The sequence below is a fragment of the Linepithema humile genome, chromosome 3 (assembly GCF_040581485.1).
Source record: "Linepithema humile isolate Giens D197 chromosome 3, Lhum_UNIL_v1.0, whole genome shotgun sequence".
Lineage (NCBI taxonomy): Eukaryota > Metazoa > Arthropoda > Insecta > Hymenoptera > Formicidae > Linepithema > Linepithema humile.
In genome coordinates, this window is record NC_090130.1 from 17,714,956 (window position 1) to 17,734,855 (window position 19,900).

Consider the following 19,900-nt stretch of genomic DNA (forward strand, 5'->3'; position numbering starts at 1 on the left):
CGCATGTTTAAAATTTTTTATATATTTTCATTATTTTTTGTACTCTATATAGTGCCAATTTCTTATTATAACTTTTGTAAGAGTCTCCGAATGTAATACATTAGTTGTCCGTGAAATATATCAGTTTAAATTCTACAATTATGTTTGTTCAAGAAATGTTTATGTGATACGTGATGCTTCAACATAAATAAATCATCATATAAATTAAATTAATTTATCATAAAAAAGTGTCATTTTATTATTTAAAGGTATCATTTTTACATATGATTAATACGGTTTGCAGTAAATGCAGGTTGTTTTACTTTTTACTTTATTCATTATTTTATCGGAATGAGTCAATTTTTCTGTCAATGTTATTAACAAAAACACAAATAAAATCACAATCAAAATCTCATTCATCACAAACTGTCCAATTTTTTTCGAAGTTATATAATATGTGCTGCTAAATGAATTTGTTATTGTTCCAATTTTTTTGAAATATTAAATAATAGTAAAAATTTTAGTCTTTTTATTATTGATACTATTAAACAGCAATATCTTATGGTTAAGCTGCAGCTTGTAATAACATTTTCAAATTACATTAACGTTTTTTTTCTCATCACGTTGGAGATCCGCTACTTTTAACGAAATTATTGCGTATATTATAACATGTAAATAAAAGCGGAATAGATAAACTTGTTAATGAAATTAATTCCAGTGTTAATCAATATCTTATCATAAAAAAGGCATAAAAGATTTTCATTGTTGCCTTTTTTTCTGTGATACTAATCTCTTTGCTTAAACATTAATGTTTAAATATCATTTAAACGGTTTGCGGTTACTGTTTTATGTTTTATAAAAAATATTCAAAATGTCTTGATAGATACATTTCCGAATTCTTTGTTTAAATCATTTATGAAGTCAAAGACGTTACTCTATTGGTTTAATATAAATGCTCACTAGAAATTCAATCTGATTATTTATTTTCCAATTATTCTAAACTATACATTTATGTAATAACCTAATCACAAGTTTACGTAATTTTAATATATTTTTACACGTGAATAACACGGGACTTGTGTTAAATAGTACTACAAACTGCGACAATGATGATATAATAATATATAAATAATGGTGATAAAACATTATTTTTATTAAACACAAAATAAATTCTTTGTAACTAAAAAAATGAATTGCGTGTATAGTGCGCGCTAGTGAATCCAGTTTAATAAAATTACTTAGTTTATTTCTCTGTCATGAAACTTATCATAAATTTTCTTCAGCCTTCACTCAATATATTTTGTATTATTAAAAAATGCCAAAATTATTTTGCACACAGACGAATAACTGTCAAAGTGCGTTTTAATAAAAATATTCAAATAAAGTAAAATATTAAAATATTAAATAATACTCATTTTAATACGAGTATTTAAGATTAAATTAAAGCACATTTAAAACTGTTATCATTGTACAAAGAATAAAATGATATAATACGAAATTTAAACCAATAAATCGAGACATTTTTATAAAAAGGTCGACAATAATGCCATATCAGAAAATAAATCTGGTAATTAAATGCATACACATAATAATTTTTATGCGATATCTATTGAGTCAACATATCTATTTACTTCTGCAATTAATATATCAACTGCATTTAATGCAGTAGAAATAATAAAAAAAATATGTGTTTTCTTGATATAGTCATATCAATTACTTTGCCATAATTTGAAAGTAATTTTATTTAATATATATAGATAATACATTATATGTGCATTATTTCGTACAAAATATTCGTATAAAAGATACGCGCTGTAACGTCTATTTCACTGAGATGTTATTACTACACATACTGGGCATAAGATGTTACCGCGTGTTTCAATCATTGTTAGCTAGATTTGACCGACGTAACAATATTTACATTCAAGTGGAAAATAATTAAGCGTCTTCTTTCGTTCTCTACTCATCGATAGAAAGGTCCTTGTAGCAGTTCTTGTCAGTTCATCGTATTCAGTTACACGCATCTAGTCACTTCAAACGGACATAATGTCTACATCACTAAAAATTGCAAATAAAAAGCATGTGTGGGAATATTATGTGAAACTATCGAATTTTGAAGCACAGTGCAAGTTTTGCGAAAATAAATATACATATATAAGAGACGCAAACTTAAAAATACATATGGCAGCGCATTTAAAAATTTGGAAATATGAAGAAGAGAAAACAATTACAAAAGGGCCATGGATGTATTTCAAATATTTAAACAAATCACATTCACAATGCGTTATCTGTGATGCAAGTGTTCTGTCTACATTCGAATCTGTAAGAAATCACTTGAGTTCACATTCTGAAAAACAACGTGAGAATCATACATTTCGCAATTGGCATTGGAAATATTCAACAAGCAGAAATGATTTTGTAGTGGAGTGTAATATTTGTAATAAGAATGTACCACTTAGTGTTCGCAATTATCTGGATATTCATATAAAAGTGAAACATTTGGACACATTGAATAATACGCAAGAAACACGTGACACAGCTGGTTCGTCAGAACGTGTTTCATCACTTCAAACGGACGCAACGTCTAAGTCACTAACTATTGCAACTAAAATGCATGTGTGGAAATATTATGTAAAACTGCCGAATTTTAAAGTGCAGTGTAAGTTTTGTGAAAACAAATATAATTATATAAACACTACAAATTTCTCTTTACATATAGCAAAATGGCATAAAAAAATTTGGAAATACGAACAAGAGAGAAAACTAATAAAATTGCCATGGATGTATTTCAAGTATTTAAACAAATCATATTCACAGTGTATTATTTGTGACGCAAATGTTCTGTCTATATCCAAATCTGTAGAAAATCATTTGAATTTACATTCTGAAAAACAACGAAAAAATCATATCCTTTGCAGTTGGTCATATAAATATTGTACAAAAAAAGATGATTTTGTGGTGGAGTGTAATATTTGTAATAAGAATGTACCTCTTTGTATTCATAGTCATCTGGACACTCATATAAAAATGAAACATTGGGACAAATTGAAAAATACGCAAGAAACAGGTGATACAGTTGATTCGGCAGAACGTGTTTCATCACTTCAAACGAACACAACGTCTAAGTCACTAACTATTGTAAATAAAAAGCATCTGTGGAAATATTATATAAAACTGCCGAATTTTGAAGCGCAATGCATGTTTTGTGAAAAAAAAATATTATTATATAACCATTAAAAATTACCAAAATCATTTTATAAAGCATCATAGAAAAATTTGGAAATACGAACAAGAGAAAAAACTAATAAAATTGCCATGGATGTATTTCAAGTATTTAAACAAATTATATTCACAATGTATTATCTGTAATGCAAATGTTCGATCTACATCTGAATCTATAGAAAATCACTTGAGTTCGCATTCTGAAAAACAACAAAGGAATCATATCCTTCGCAGTTGGCCATATAAATATTTGACAAAAAGAGATGATTTTGTAGTGGAGTGTAATATTTGTTACAAGAATTTCGCTGTTGGAATTAATTGCGTGCTGATTTCTCATATAACAAGAACACATTTGGACAAATTAAAAAATACAAATTGAAGAAACACATGACACAGTTGGTTCGTCAGAACGCGTTTCATCACTTCAAACGGACTGTCTATACCATTGAAAGATTGTTATATATTGTTAACGAAATGTCCACCTTAGGTTTTACATATAAAAAAATGCATGTGAGAATTTTAAGTTTGGAACAAAAATACCAAAGTTTACGTGGATCATCAAAATATATTCTAAATATTTCAACTTATTACAATTGTGATGAAAACATTTTATCTGAAATTTAAAAGATCACTCGAATTCTACGGAACAGTTATATTTCAAAGTTGGCTATGGAAATACGATATCAAAAGTGACGGTTTTGAAGTAGAGTATAATATTTGTCACTAACACATATTCGTAGATATTAGAACTCAATTAAATAACTATATAAAAGATGCACATTATTTGGCAAGCTAACTAAATTGAATAAGAAAATGTCCGTAAATTTTATTGATACTATTGTTAATATTATTATAATAATAATTAATTTTAAATTACATTAATTATTATGTATAACTATTGTTCATATAGATTTATCGAGAAGTTGACAATGGGAAATGATGGAAACGGCGTCCAAGTAACATCACAACCAGCAACAATGGCAGTCTTAATTTTAACGATTTTAATTTATTAAAAGATATATACAAGAAAAGTAGAGTACTCGTATATTGTTCTGACGTACAAATAATTGTTTTATGTTTATAAAATTATGAATATGATTATAAATCTACGTTTTCTAGAAAACAAAGTTACATTTTTTAATTTATTAACTATAATTTTAAATTTTATTATGTACTATGTTTTAAATTTATAAACTATATTCTTAACTTTATTTATTGAAACGATTTAATGAAATAACCATCGACTTCTCTGCAAAAACAAAAATATCAATTTACAGTATAATTTAGTTTCAAATATTTATGTTTTATATAATTTTTTTATGTGTTTTGATGCATGTTTAAAATTTTTTATATATTTTCATTATTTTTTGTAATCTATATAGTGCCAATTTCTGATTATAATTTTTGTAAAAGGCTCCGAATGTAATATATTAATTGTCGGTGAAATATATCAGTTTAAATTCTAAAATTATGTTTGTTCAAGAAATGTTTATGTGATACATAATGCTTCATCATAAATAAATCATCGTAAAAATCAAATAAATTCATCATAAGAGAGCGTCATTTTATTAATTATAGATATCATTTTTACATATGATTCATACGGTTTGCAGTAAATGCAGGTTGTTTTACTTTTTATTTCATTCATTTTTTTATCGGAATGCGTCAATTTTTCTGTCATTGTTATTCACAAAAACACTGAAGATGTTTATTCCTGCGTTTATATTGCCGGTCAAAGCGCGAGCAGCGCTCTCTATAATAAGTTACTTTTTACTACGAAGTGGGGCGTGTTTTTCGCTTCACACACACTTTCGGTTAATAATATATAGTCACGCTACTACCGTTTTTGTCTTCTTTAATTGTCTCGGCTTGAGACCATTCTTCTTGTAACGACTTTCAAGTAAAATATATTGTTTAGAACGAATACAAGATTCTTTCTGTTAATACGCCTGCCTTTACATTGGTTATGGGCCCAGGCACGTAGCATTGCGTTACTTAACCTACAAAAATATAAGGCGAAACAAGTAGTGTTGAACATTCACTGTCGAACAAAAAAAAAGGTATCCACGCAAAAATGAATAAAGAAGGATCAAGCGACAATCGAGTGACTAAACTCTCGAACAACAATTATCGTTCATGGAAGATTGAGATGAAGTGGTACTTAAGAGGCAAGGGACTACTGGATTACGTGCTGAACAGAGTCGAGTTAAGCCTAAACGCCACGGAAACGCAGAGAGCAGCGCATATCGCAAATGAAAATAAAGCAATAGCAGCGATAGGACTAAATGTAGATGATGAGCAACAAGTGCACATAGAAGAATGTGTAAGTGCACATGACGCTTGTATTGTATTGGAACAGGTTCACCAGCCAAAGTCAAGGGTAAGAATTATGCAATTAAAAAAGGAATTCTATCATCTAAAAATGAAAGATGATGAGAACATGCCAAATTACCTAGCGAGAGCCAAAATCGCTGCGACCAACCTACGAGAAGCCGGGGCGGAGGTAAGTGACGAGGATCTAGCATACACTCTATTGTCAGGTCTTCCAGATAGCTACGAAAATCTAAATATGACATTGGCAAACCTGCCGGATGATAAGTTTACCTCTGCTGAAATAAAAAGAGTACTCTTAGCTGAATACAATAGAAGAGCAGCAAGAGAAGTTGCCGAAGGCGAATTATCCAAAGAAGCCCTTCACGTTGACGGAGGATCAGAAGATAAGAAAAATAAGTCGCGTACTGATAACAAGAATAAAACTGTTATATGCTTTAAATGTAAAAAGAGTGGACACTTTGCTAAGGATTGCCGTTCGAAATTCGATAGAGGGCGAAGAAAACAAGAGCAAAAATCAAAAAGAGATTACGATGCATTTCTACTGTCAATAAACAATTTGGAAATAGACGACGTATGGCTACTGGACAGCGGGAGTACGCATCATGTCTGCCGAAGAAAGGAGTGGTTCACGGATTTTCGCGAGCTGGATTCGGAAACGGTGAACACGGCAGCCGACCCCAAAAGACAGAGCGGAGCAAATTTAAAAGCAAAGGGCATAGGAAACATATTTTTGAAAACTTTGGTTCAAAGTAAGGAAAATAACGTAAAATTACATAATGTGTACTATGTTCCAGATATTCGCAAAAATCTATTGTCCGTCTCACAAATTGAAAAGAAGAACAAAATCCTCGTGTTCGAAAGGGGAAAAGCAAAAATCAAGAATGTCATCACCGGAAAAGCCATCTGCGAAGCATACAGAAAAAATGATCTATACGTAATCAAGGCAGAAGTAGATGCAAAAAGCTATAATTCAGTAGAATCGCACGCCCTAAATGTAGGTATGGATGAATTATGGCACCAACGTTTTTGTCACACAAGTCATCGCACTATCATAAGCATGGCGGAGTCGAATAAAGTGAGAGGTCTAAACAATGCCAAAAATGCCGATTTTTCTTGCGACGCATGCCGTGTCGGAAAAGCAACAAAACTTCCATGCAAGAAACTAAAGGAACGACAATCAAGACAGGTGTGTGAATTGATTCACTCCGATGTATGTGGACCAATGCCGGTTAATTCATTTGGAGGCAGTAGATATTTTATTACATTCACTGACGACTTCTCACGAAAAACAATTGTCAGGTGTATGAAAACAAAAGACGAAGCAAAAACGCACATAAAAAATTACATATCAAGAGTTGAAAGACAACAAAGCAGAAAAATAAAAAGATTCAGAACCGATAACGGTCTGGAATTTTGCAATAAAGAATTGGAAAACTATTTCAGAGAATTAGGAATAAAACATGAGACGTCAAACGTGGAAACGCCACAAATGAACGGCATCGCGGAGAGAATCAACAGAACAATATTGGACATGACAAGATCAATGCTTGCATCAGCCTCCCTACCGCAAAAGTTTTGGGCAGAAGCGATCACAACAGCCGCGTACATCAAAAATAGAGTCTGCCACAGTGGAATAGATAACGAAGTGCCATTAGCCATATGGACGGGACACGTACCGAGTGTACGGCATTTAAGAGCTTATGGTTGTTTGGCGTACGCGCGTTTGCCCAGACAAGGAAGAAACAAACTGGATAAAAGGGCAGCTAAATGTATCTTCGTCGGTTATAGCAGTCGCACGAAAGGCTATAGACTATGGTGTCCAGAAATACAAGATGTCATTACGACTAAGCACGCAAAATTTGCAGAAGATAAGGTCGGATATGAATGGATTTACAAGGAGAGCATTCAAAACTGGAGATATGACGAGAGCAGTTCAGAAGATGAAATTCACGATACTAACCGAGAGTCAAAAACGATGGAATTTCCAGAAAAACGATCAGATGCGCTGGCAGAAACATTGCAAGAAGATAATGTAAGCACAATACAAGGCAATACAGACAAGAAGACAGCGGGGGCACAGAACTCAGAGGAAATTAAGAAAAGAGGCAGACCAAGAAAAATTATTAGAAATCCGTATGGACGCAAGGGCAAACCAAAAGACATCAACACGGGACCACATAGTGATTTTGAGTCCGATGATAACGACAGTACAGTCGAAGCAAATCTGGTAGAAATATTAGAGCCGAAGAACTTATCTGAAGCGATAGGTTCACCGCAAGCAAGCGAATGGAAAAACGCTATGCGAGAAGAATTGGACAGCCTAGAAAACAGAAACACGTGGCATATAACTGAACTACCAAAAGGAAAAACCGCTGTGGGTAGCAAATGAGTATACAAAATAAAAAGAGACTCCGAAGGAAAAGTCGCGAGATACAAAGCTAGACTGGTCGCTCAAGGATATTCACAAAAAAGGGGGATCGACTATGAGGAAACATATTGCCCCGTATCGAGTTTTTCAGTATTAAGGTTTCTATTAGCATTAACGGCGGAATTCAAATGGCATACCCGACATGTTGACGTAAAATGCGCTTATTTGTATGGCCGACTGGACGAAGAAATTTATATGCGTTTACCGCCAACGTATAATGATGAATCAGCGAAAATCGTAAGACTATTGCGACCTATTTATGGGCTAAAACAATCCGGAAGAAATTGGAATAGAGAACTGGACAATTTTCTATTGAAGCAAGGTTTCAAAAGATTAAAATCGTCAAACTGTACTTATCTAAGAGAAGAATGGACAGTGATAATTGTATATGTAGACGACATGTTTATATTTGCGCGAGATCCTGATTCGATCACTCAAATTACAAATGAGATCTCAAAAGTCTATGAAGTAAAAGACCTTGGCGAAATGAAGCACGTTTTGGGCGTAAAAATACAAAGAAACTCAAAAGGAGAAATAAAGTTGTCACAAAAAACATACATAGAACAACTTTTAAAAAGATTCAATATGACGGAGTGTCGAACAGCTAAAACACCTCTGGAGCCTGGCGTTGTGCTGACATCAAAGGACGGACCAATAACAGCGAAAGAAGTAGAAGAAATGGCTCGAATGCCATATAGAGAATTAATAGGGTCATTAATGTACCTAGCTTTAAACTCTAGACCGGACATTCTGTTTGCAACAACGAAGCTGTCGCAATATAACGTAAATCCGGGAGAAGTGCACTGGAATGAGGCAAAGCATATACTTAGATACCTAGCGGGTACCAAGGACTACGGCATAACGTACAAACACGGTGGAAAGATCAACCTAAACATGTACTGTGATGCAGACTGGGCTGGAGATATAGATCATAGGCATTCCTTTTCAGGCTTAATTGTATGTATAGGAAAAAATATGATAAATTGGCGCTCGTCCAAGCAAAGAAGTTTAGCTACATCTACCATGGAGGCGGAGTACATCGCCATGGCAAATGCTGTAAAGGAAGGACTATGGTGCGAAATGTTCATTAAAGAATTAACACTAACTGACTACTTTTCAGGCGGAACAATAAATTTATACTGCGACAACAGAGCAGCTATAGATTATTCAAGGAATAGGATAGAAAAGAGCAGAACAAAACATATTGATATATCGTATCACATCGCCAGGGAAAACGTGGAAAATGGATTAGTAAAAGTCGCATATATTCCATCAAACGAAAATCCAACTGACATGATGACGAAGGGTTTAAACAAAATTTCCCACATGAAATGCATCAACATGCTGAAATTGAACGCAGGAAAGCGGGAGGATTGAAGATGTTTATTCCTGCGTTTATATTGCCGGTCAAAGCGCGAGCAGCGCTCTCTATAATAAGTTACTTTTTACTACGAAGTGGGGCGTGTTTTTCGCTTCACACACACTTTCGGTTAATAATATATAGTCACGCTACTACCGTTTTTGTCTTCTTTAATTGTCTCGGCTTGAGACCATTCTTCTTGTAACGACTTTCAAGTAAAATATATTGTTTAGAACGAATACAAGATTCTTTCTGTTAATACGCCTGCCTTTACAAACACGAATAGAATCACAATCGAAAACTCATTGATCGAACACTTTCCAATCGAAATTTTCGAAGTTATATAATAGATGCTGCTGAATTAATTTATTACCTTTGTCCCAATTTTTTTGAAATATCATATAATAGTAAAAATTTGCGATTGAGATGCAGCTCGTAATAACATTTCAAAACTACATTAACGTTAATTTCCCATCACGTTGGAGATCCGCTACTTTCTCACGTATTTTCTATATATTCCAGCCGTTTCAGGAATTATCGTGTTTCACTTCGGTGAATGGAATTCTGAATGTTTGAAAACTAATTCAAAAGCTGAAGTCTGCAAATGAAAACTAGAAATTTCTCTGATAGAAACGTCCGTGTTCTTCGCTAAGAAGATTGCAAAGCGGAAGATTCTGAAGATGTCAAGTAGATAATCGCTCCGAGTAGAGGCAATATGCGTAATAGCATCGGTATTAGGATGATAATAGTTTAGGCCAAAAAATTACTAAATAATTATCGTCGGAAATATTCACAATGTCACGAAAATTGAAATCAAGCAGCATTATCATTTTGTGATTGTGATTGTTTCATTCATTAGCATGAAACGTGACAATGTACTTTACATTATACGAGTGCACTATTATGAGAGTTATTACTAGAATTATTGCGTATATTATTACATGTAGATAAAAGCGGAATAGATAAGCTTGTCGATGAAATTAATTGCTGCGTTTATCAATATAATATAATGATTTTATTACTTTCATTTATTTGGGATGCTAAAAGGAAACCACAATTTTGTACTTTACCTCGTATGTGTGTTATGTTACTAATGAATACAAGTATGTATTCAAGCGTAAAGTTATCGAATAAAAAAACATACCTTGGGATTTAAATCGCTGCCCTGCTGCATGAGAGTTCCGATGGTGAACCAGAAACTGTTCGATAAGGAAAACTGGTTCTCGACGACTTCAGGTTCGGCGTGGCATGGATGCGGATTGTTCCACTCGTAGGGGCTGAATCGTGCCACGACGAACATCGTCACTGACACCAAGACGTACGCCGCCAGCACGTACAGCCAGATCTCGATTGCCAATGGATTCATGAAAGAGAAGAGTCGCGCCTGATGACTGATTGGTACCTGCGAAAAATTTGATTATACTTTTCATTGGAAAATTAATATCTAAATGAGAAAATCATAAAACTTATCGTTGGAAATGTTTATACTTCTTTGAATAATTTTATTTTATTATTATATGCATAAAGTAATTTATTATTATGGTTTAATTGAATTAGTAAGATACATATACATATATTATTCACGTGTACTAATGACGATCAAAGAAATTTTGTATGAGTAATTGAGTTGTTAATTAACTATCTCAATTAGCATCCAGCGCATGACAATAATAAAATCAATTACCGTCTTTAAAATAATAATCACAGAATTTACTTTACTTGCATTGATTGCAAGTAAAGTAAATTGCAATTATTATTTTCTCAATTGTACTTTCGCTGAAATTTTCGCAATTAAATATGTTTAACGCAATGTAAAAAACGCAAGTAACAAAAAATACAATGCATGTAGTTCGACAATGTGCCACCGACAGGTTTTGTGTGGACGACATTAGCTAATGCAAAATTTAAAACTCACTCTTGAGAGCAGATGTCGATTCCGAAGAGAAAAAAACTGAGCTGTAAGCACCGTTGCTGGCATTGACAACGACAAAGAGAGATAGAGAATTTAGTGGAATTTGCAAAATGCACGTGCGCGAAAAATTAATTCTGACGAATTACCGAATTGGTTTATCACGTATTTATTCAGGTATAATAGGTAGAGCAAGCACGGCAATCATGTGGAATTGCAATGAATGAAAGTGGCGGGATGATTAAAGGACGCTTTGCGAGTAAAAACGGTTACCGGCTGCAACATTAATTGCAATTAAATGATCGTCTTACATTAATTAGAAAGCGCGCTCGTGCCGGCCAACGTCGATTGGTGCAATCAGCGAAAAGAGACTGTGCGCCTTCTCCCTCTTCGGAGGAAAATCCCTCTAGAGCGAAAACGAGTCTTCGGTCTGCATTGGAAGGCGAGCTATCATCATCAGCGCGGCGAAAAAGCTTTCATCGTTTTAATCAATTTATGAGAGGTCCACTTATCGGGTTTTTCACGCCTCGCCGTTTTGTTGCAAATGTAATTGTGCGACGAGTATTCCGCAGCAATTCCGCATTAACGCGACGATAAATGTTTCGATAAATAATCGACGTCTGATAACAATTGTTCGGATGATATTAATTTGTCGGTTTTTTTGTTTATACTATACAATTGAATTTATTAAATATCATGAATCAGATTCAATGGGATTTGAGCAAGAATCTTATAAGGACTCTATCAAGTGTAATACGCAGTCTACAATTAATTCCGCAGCCATTCGCAATGGGAGATTACCACGTCACTGCCGCTTGACTGCATAACAGTGATTCGCTTAATTATCTTCATTAAGCAGCCGAGCTGAGATGAACGATTTCGTTCCAAGTTCGAGCATTAGCGTCGCCGAGGATGTTTGGATAGGCAATATGTGCAATTGGCTTTGTATCTATTATCATTGTTACAATTACCTATGTATTGACTGCGATAAAGCTAATACAATGTCACAGAAGATTATGACAATACGCACGTTTTAGATTGAATAAATAATCCTTGAAAAATAAAAGAACCGATTAAATTTTTAAACCCGTACATCTTACAGACAGCAAAAGAAAATGTATAGCAAAAAAGATGTTAAAACTGCAGTTTTTATTTGCAACTATCTATTCAAATAGATTTTAATTAAATTTAAATTAAAAAAAAAATTTCAGATTTTTAAATTTAATCAATTCCTTAATTTGTTAATTATCTTAATATTGCATAATGTTTTGAGGCATTTTTATGTGCACATAATCAAATTCAGATTTTAATTAGTGAATAAAAATTCGTGCATAGCGAATTTTTTTGCATAGCTTATATTCAAGAGACCGCTTGTATCAACGAATAAGTAAAAATGATGTATTATAATTTAAGAGCAATCTATCAATTAAAGTCTCCACCGGATTATTAATTATTGCAAAGGAAGAATGATTAAATTTATCGATTTTTCGATGGATAATATACGTTGCCTCTATTACTTAATGATAAATGGCGTTTAATAGTGCTGATACTTTAACTTCGGTATTACCACAGCAGTCTGACAGCAACAAAATTTATTGGATTATCAATTATTGTAAAAAGAGAATGATTAATTTTATCGGCTTTTCATAGATGAATTGCGTCGTCTCTATTATAATGCTTAATAATGCTTAGCTTGATAGCAACAATGACACATATATCACCGAAGAAAATTGTACCTTTATTCTCTGAAGCATGCTCGAATAGAACTGGACGATAAAGAAAGAAAGAAAAAAAAAAAAAAAAAAAAAAAAAAAAAATTTAACGAAAGCGAAGATCCGGAACGGCCGTCCCGTAAATTTCATCGGTCCGAATGTCCGGGTTTTCTGCGGGAAGCCGAGAAATTAGAGATGAACGGAAGCGGAAGCGATCCCGGCCCAATGGAGCGGGGCGATCTCGTCGCGAAAATTTTATTACAAAAGCTCGAGAAATTAACTTCTCCGACAGATATCGTTCCGGCTTCCCTCCGCCGCGGGTGCGGTGCGCACTACTCGGGCGATACTATTATTAACTTCGGAGTAAGCGAATCCCACCGTCGCTCGTTACGGCATAAAGTGCAGCTGCCCGAGAGAAGTTAACTCCGTGGATCCAGCATTTCGAATTATTTAGTCGCGAGTCGAAACTTCGGGGAGATTCCCGTACTGTCGCACGGATCGATCGCGGATGGCATCCGCGAGTCGGCAGAAACTCTCGAGACACTGCGAGAATAATTAAAGCTTCACGAGCGATAAGGTGGGGAAGAGGCAGAGTCAGAATAGATATAGGGAAGGGGCAGATGAAAGAAGGGAAGAGAAGAGAAACAAGAGGGAGAAAGCGGGTGATGAGGAAACAGCTCGTCGAACAAATATCGAATTAATCGGTTCGCTAATTTGGCGCATAAGCCGATCGATGATACATATTCTGATTATTAAATCATCTACGCGCCATCACTTGCGAGCGGCTCTAATTAGTCTGCCTGTCTCACCTACGCCGATCACACGACACGTGCTACGCCGTTATAAGCGTGAACACACGTGTGCACGTTGATGCGCGCGAGTGCAACGTCAGGCGCCGGGATATTACCATCATAGCGCTATCTTATAACCGAAACGAGTTAACGAGAATTTGCCGAAAGCACCGGATAATATTTTTTTATCATTGTATCGACAATTTGCAAAAGCATAAGAGTAAACGATTTAGAAAAATAATAACGATATACGTACATATATTGTATTTAATTAAAATTATTTGTGAAATAATTTTATTAAAATGATTAAATTATATTATTTTACTGTAATTTTTCTAAAATTATTTCATAATAATTTTAATTTATTCATATAAAATACCTTTTATTTAAAATCTTTGCATTAATAATAAATATTGCAATTAATTATTTTTATAAATAAATAATTCCAAATTGCTTGGATAATGGTGATTTATATATTGTAAAGCTGTAAATAAAATACATGTATATATAGATCGTTTAGTTTTCATTTAGAATGTATACGAATCTCATATTAAAGTCCGATATGTGAGGGAGTTGCGTCTGACCATGCTAGTCTCTAACTACTGTTACGTATAGTTAGTAACTACTACGGCCTTTTATACACGTTCGGTATTTACATTCAACTACTAATTGGCTATTTCAGTAAAATACGAAGGTATTATGTGGACATGAACGTTATCAAGCAATGGTTGTTTCACGAGTAAGTAGATAAGAGCTAGTTATGGTCAGCCGGTACCAAAGTCAGACGCGGAATTACAGTCATATGGATAGCGGCTCTCCATTACTGATGGCATTATCTACACTTGTTAGACAAAATTATCCCTCGCCAGTAAGCCTGTTATAAAGCAAAAGGTAAACCGTGATAAGAAAAAAATCAACCGTATACGTACGATATTATGCCCGTCATTATCTGCTATTTCGCTTCGTAATAATAGACGTGAGTTAAAAAAAAAAAAAAAATATCAAGACAAGAGAGATATCGACAGAAATTTTTATTGTATGTTGCGAAACTTTTATCGAAATTGCGGTGATTCTTGAGCGCGAGCGCCGACTGCCAAATAAAAATAGCTCAACAACAACAGAGAGGAATGTACGACGGCGCAAAAAAGCAAATAAGAATAACAGATGCGCAGCATAGAAAAATACGCGAAACGAAAAAACTAACAAAGCTGGACGAGTGAAAGAATCAAGATCTCCGCCGACAACAATGCACCGGGATGAAATAAAAATATGAGTTATCTGAGTGACGCCATTTCAAACACAGGGGAGGAGAGGATTAAGGGTGGCTTATGCAGGATAGCTCGTTTAAACGCGCGACGCTCCGGGGCTGAGTCGGACGCGCAGATAATTGCTATCTTGTAACAAGATAAATTTCGGGCGTTTAACGTGCGGTACCGCCGAGCGGCACGGACGAGATGCGAATCTTCACTTACCTTGAAGAGGATGGAGATGCCCAAATTCATGAACGGCTTCGTGAAGTCGATGACACTTTCGCGCGCGTAGTTGATCGTCATCGAACCGACGGCGAGATCAGCCTTCTGCAAATAAAAAAAAAGAGATAAATATTAATAAGAAAAATATGTTGAGAAGACTGCTCTAATTCTGCTGAATCGAGCTGCGTCTGATTTGTCCACCTTGTCGGTTCAGCAGGTGCTCGAGATTAGTTAGACGCGCGCGGCGCGGAAATAGCTGACGCAGTCGAGCGAAAACGCCGTGCCCGATTCGACGATGCCGCCTGACGGGAAGACCTCAGCGTGCATATACGCACTTCCGTCGCGATATCCAGCTGCTTTTTCAGCTTCTGCGAGGCGTAGCACTTGCTACGCGGTGGCGCAGTCCGGATAGATTTATTCCCGGCTTGCACTGCACACACAGCGAGCGCGCGGATATCTCCGGCTGGAAATGCACCCGATAGGGAATTCTCTTGTCTTTTCCTCGCGCGTACTCGCGCGCTCTACATACGCGCGCCGCGATACGTTGCATATTCTTTCGTAAGAGAGCTTGTACGTAAACGTGCGCGACAATTTTATCGCGCGACGTCGGCGAAACGCGATTTATGCCGGCGCGTTTCTCGTACTCGCGAACGCCAATTTCCATCGCAGCATGTAATGTTTATTCTTACATATCTACCCAATAAACACGAATTGATATAAGATACGTATAATAATCCATAGAACTATACGTACTATACGGTGTAAGAAACGTATGAAATAAATCTATATAATCGGTGGACATGTCCGCAATCCATCCCATTTTATCTACGTATATATAAATAGATTTATAAACATATTTATGAAACGTATTTTTAACGTATTTATAAACGAATTTATATAAACATGCTATACAGTATAAGAAACGTATAAATTAAACGTGTATAATTGGTGGACATGTCCCTAACTAATCCCATTTTATATATGTATTTATAAACGTATTTATAAACGTAAGGTTAACATTTTACACACACACACATGCGTGCGTGCGTGTATGTGTAGGCTAATAAAATTTAAAAATTACATTAATAAAGTACATAATTTGTTATAAGAAGATTTATTATAAGAATACTATGAAAATAAGAAATTCACATACAGTTTTAATATAAATTATAAAAAGTAGGTTGATTTTCTTATTAAATAGATTAAAAAATGATGATTAATTTTCTATTAAATAAAATATGAAAAATACATAAGAGATCATGAAAATAATTAAATATTTTTCTTAGTAATAGAATAACTTAACCGATTATTTGCTAACTTCAACCAGTCCTTTACAGCGCTTTCAATAATCTTATCTCTCGTATATGGCCCACTTATCTCATTGAAGGCTAGTTTGGCACTTGCTAAGAAAATGATAAATATATTTACATATTTTTTATTTAATTGGATAAGAAACTTTTGTTGAGAAAATTAATAATAATTATATATATACCGTAAATAACGCTCATAAGTCTTTTTTTTTTAAAAGCAATCTTTTTCCGTCCAGCCCAATTAAAGTGCGTTGCTAATTTGTTCGTTAATAGAAATCGTAACATGCTCATCACACAACAACGTTGATTTTCACCACCGATTGACGCTAGTCTTGTACGCTGTAATGAAAAGAAGAAATAAATATATATATATATATACTTTATAATTTTTAATATAAAATATATATGTGATTATACAAGAAAAGTTAATATGCATTTTAAAAATTGCTAATATATTTGTTTAAACTAACATAATAATTGAAGTTTTCTTCAACTTCTAATAATTTTTCCATTTCTTCAAATTGTTCCATAGTTGAAAGAGGAAGTTCAGGTAACCCTTCAGGTTTTGTCAATGTTGTCATTTCTGTTGAATTCATTTTTCGCCGAAGTGCATCAATTTTTGACAGAACTTGCTCATACGTAATTTCAATGCTTTGTAAGTATGATAGAACAACGCGCTGAAATTCAACCTCTGACAATGGTACAAAATCCTTTACGCGAGGAATCTTGGTAATAGAATGAGAATTAGATGTCCCAGTAATAGATTGACGCTCCTGATCTGTTTTATCTGTTTCCATACTAGAAAAAGTTTTTTCAACATTTTGTCGTCCAAGTCTTGCAGGTGATTGTATAACTATTTCATTGATAGATTGAATAGATTTAATAACAGGGGCAGCAGGTATTTGTTGTAATGAGGATTGCACACTTGTTGTATGTTCTAATTTATTTTGAAGCGAACTACTAATTCTTTTTTGCAGTAAAAAATCTATATTATTCTTGTCTTTCTTCATAAAAGTATACTTTCTTATTTCCTTTGTCTTTTCATTAGCCAAATTGTTATTTTCATTTAAATCTTCATCACTTGTTGAAAAATCTTTTGAATCTTCTGTAGAATCTTCTGTATTTGAAGATAGAGTCGGACTTTTAACTATTCTCTTTCGTTTTATAGACATTTTCGGATCATGTTTCTTCTTACGTTTTGTTGATGCAGCAGTATTTGAATCGCTGTTTTCTAATTCATCACATTTAGAGTCAATTAAATTATATCGTTTAATTATTTCTTTTTTATTTTTTGAATTATCTGATGATGAAGTGACTTGTTCAATATAATTATTCATAAACTGTTCAGCCGCATCATAATCATCTAAACATTCAAATAAATGAAATTTAAAGTATAGATATTTACATATTTATGTTATATATAGTAAGTTTACTAGTTTTAAGAATACGTGTTTCATATATACCTTCAGTATGTAGAACAGCATTAATATCAAATTTTTTCCATGACGATTGGTAGACTGCATTAGATTTTACTAATGCTTTAAATTTAATGTCAGATTTGGTGTTTGGCCAGTAACAAATTGAATTATTATCTGTTAACCAGATAAGAGGGACGACCGCACATTCTTTTTGAGTTTTATTTAAAAATTGCACTACTGCGTAGACACTCATGGCAGCCAGTAAAATTTGTACCCCTTTGTCTTCTTTTCTATATCTTTCGTAATACATTAAAGAAATATGTTCAAAAAATTAATATATATTTATAAAAATGTCTCAATGTATAATATCAATTTTATTAATATCAAGTGTTTTTTCTTTTTATTTTATTTTAAATGATTAATATTTTTAATAATATTTAAAAGACATTCTCCACGCAATTAAAATAATTAAAATATTTTAGTTTATATACATTTCTATATTATGTGTTTAAGAAACTATATCTATTATAAAACTAATATATGTATATATAAGATTTTATAGTTATATATATATATATATATATATATATATATATATATATACACCTGTAAAATTTTATTAGATTATTTATTTCCTTGTTGGTGCTTAATTGGAAATGCAGCATATCCTTTCTTAAATGGAAAAAGTAAACATTTATAATTTATTTCTTCTACAAAAAATGTAATTGATAAATCATAACCATGAACAAAAAATATTCCTAATCTGGAAGATGAAATAAGAGTGTTGTATAAATCATGCATGTATCTAAAAGGTGTTCCAATACACTTATAACGCCCTTCTATACAAATAATGTGTTTAATTTCAACAATTTTATTATAAACTGAAATAATGTTATTTGGTCTTTTTACAGAAAGTTTGAAACGTGGAGTTATTAAAATAGAATATTTTAATGAATTATTGTTTTGTGATTCATGAATAATTTGTTTTGGAATATACTTTGTTTGAATAGAACAATTTAACGATGAAGAATCTAGTTCTGTAATTCGATTTGCTATTTGTTGAAGTGGAAGTCTGGTACCACGAACTAATCTTTTTATCTTACCTAAATAATTTTCATATGGAAAACAACTAAAACTTTCTAACGGGCCATACATTTCGACATCTTTGCAAATATGAAGTAAAGAGTGTACATTATATACTACAAAGCATGGACCATATATTGTTGCTGACTGTTGAACAAATTGAAATATACCTTGCTTAGCAATATGTAAATATGAAGCAATTAATGTTTTGCTACATAATATTGTTATAGCTATATGTAGCAAGAGAAAATGATTGTATCTTTTGCTGTCTAAATTATTATACATTACAATAGGGAAAAGATATATTATGAAATTCCGAAATTCTAAAGCCTTCCATCTTTTGATTTCCATAAAACTACGAGGTTTCCTAGCAAATTCATTTGATACATATTTTTGTAATTGTTTCATCAAACAATTCATATGAGCTAAATTTCCTTTTGATAATTTACATTTTCGTTTTTCCTTTATGAAATAATTTACTATAATCCGTTTCACAACACCTAAATATATTAAATGCATAGGATCTAAAGGAAATTGTGTCACTAATCCTATATCTTTGATTTTAAGTAAAGGAGATATACCTTTAATATGTGTACAGTTAAGAGAAGAAATTTGATTTAATGAAAAGTCACTATTTTTTCTTTCTTTATATTCTTTTTTCACCGGATAATATAATTTTCTTTTTGAATGGAACTTAGAAAATTTATTATGCCCTTTATTAAGAGCTTCAGTTTTTGCTACTATGCAACATTTCTCACAAGCATGTTTACTTGTATGTCCCATAATCATTTTTAACATTGCTCTCGCAGGTGCGTCACAAATAAAGGATCTTATTTTTATTTTAAATACACTATCTTTGTATTCAATATTATTTAATATTAA

General features: G+C 33.1%; 1 protein-coding gene across 1 annotated transcript in view; it reads right to left on the reverse strand.

The window, feature by feature from the left end:
* The window catches only part of LOC136998797 (glutamate receptor ionotropic, kainate 2-like), a 55,586-nt gene that overhangs the window by 28,135 nt on the left and 7,551 nt on the right, over positions 1–19,900 (reverse strand). The window contains exons 2-3 of the mRNA XM_067351995.1: positions 15,208–15,312; positions 10,468–10,725 (exon numbers count right to left, since the gene is read on the reverse strand). Coding sequence (XP_067208096.1) covers positions 10,468–10,725; positions 15,208–15,312 — 363 coding nt within the window. The remainder of the gene's footprint in view (positions 1–10,467; positions 10,726–15,207; positions 15,313–19,900) is intronic.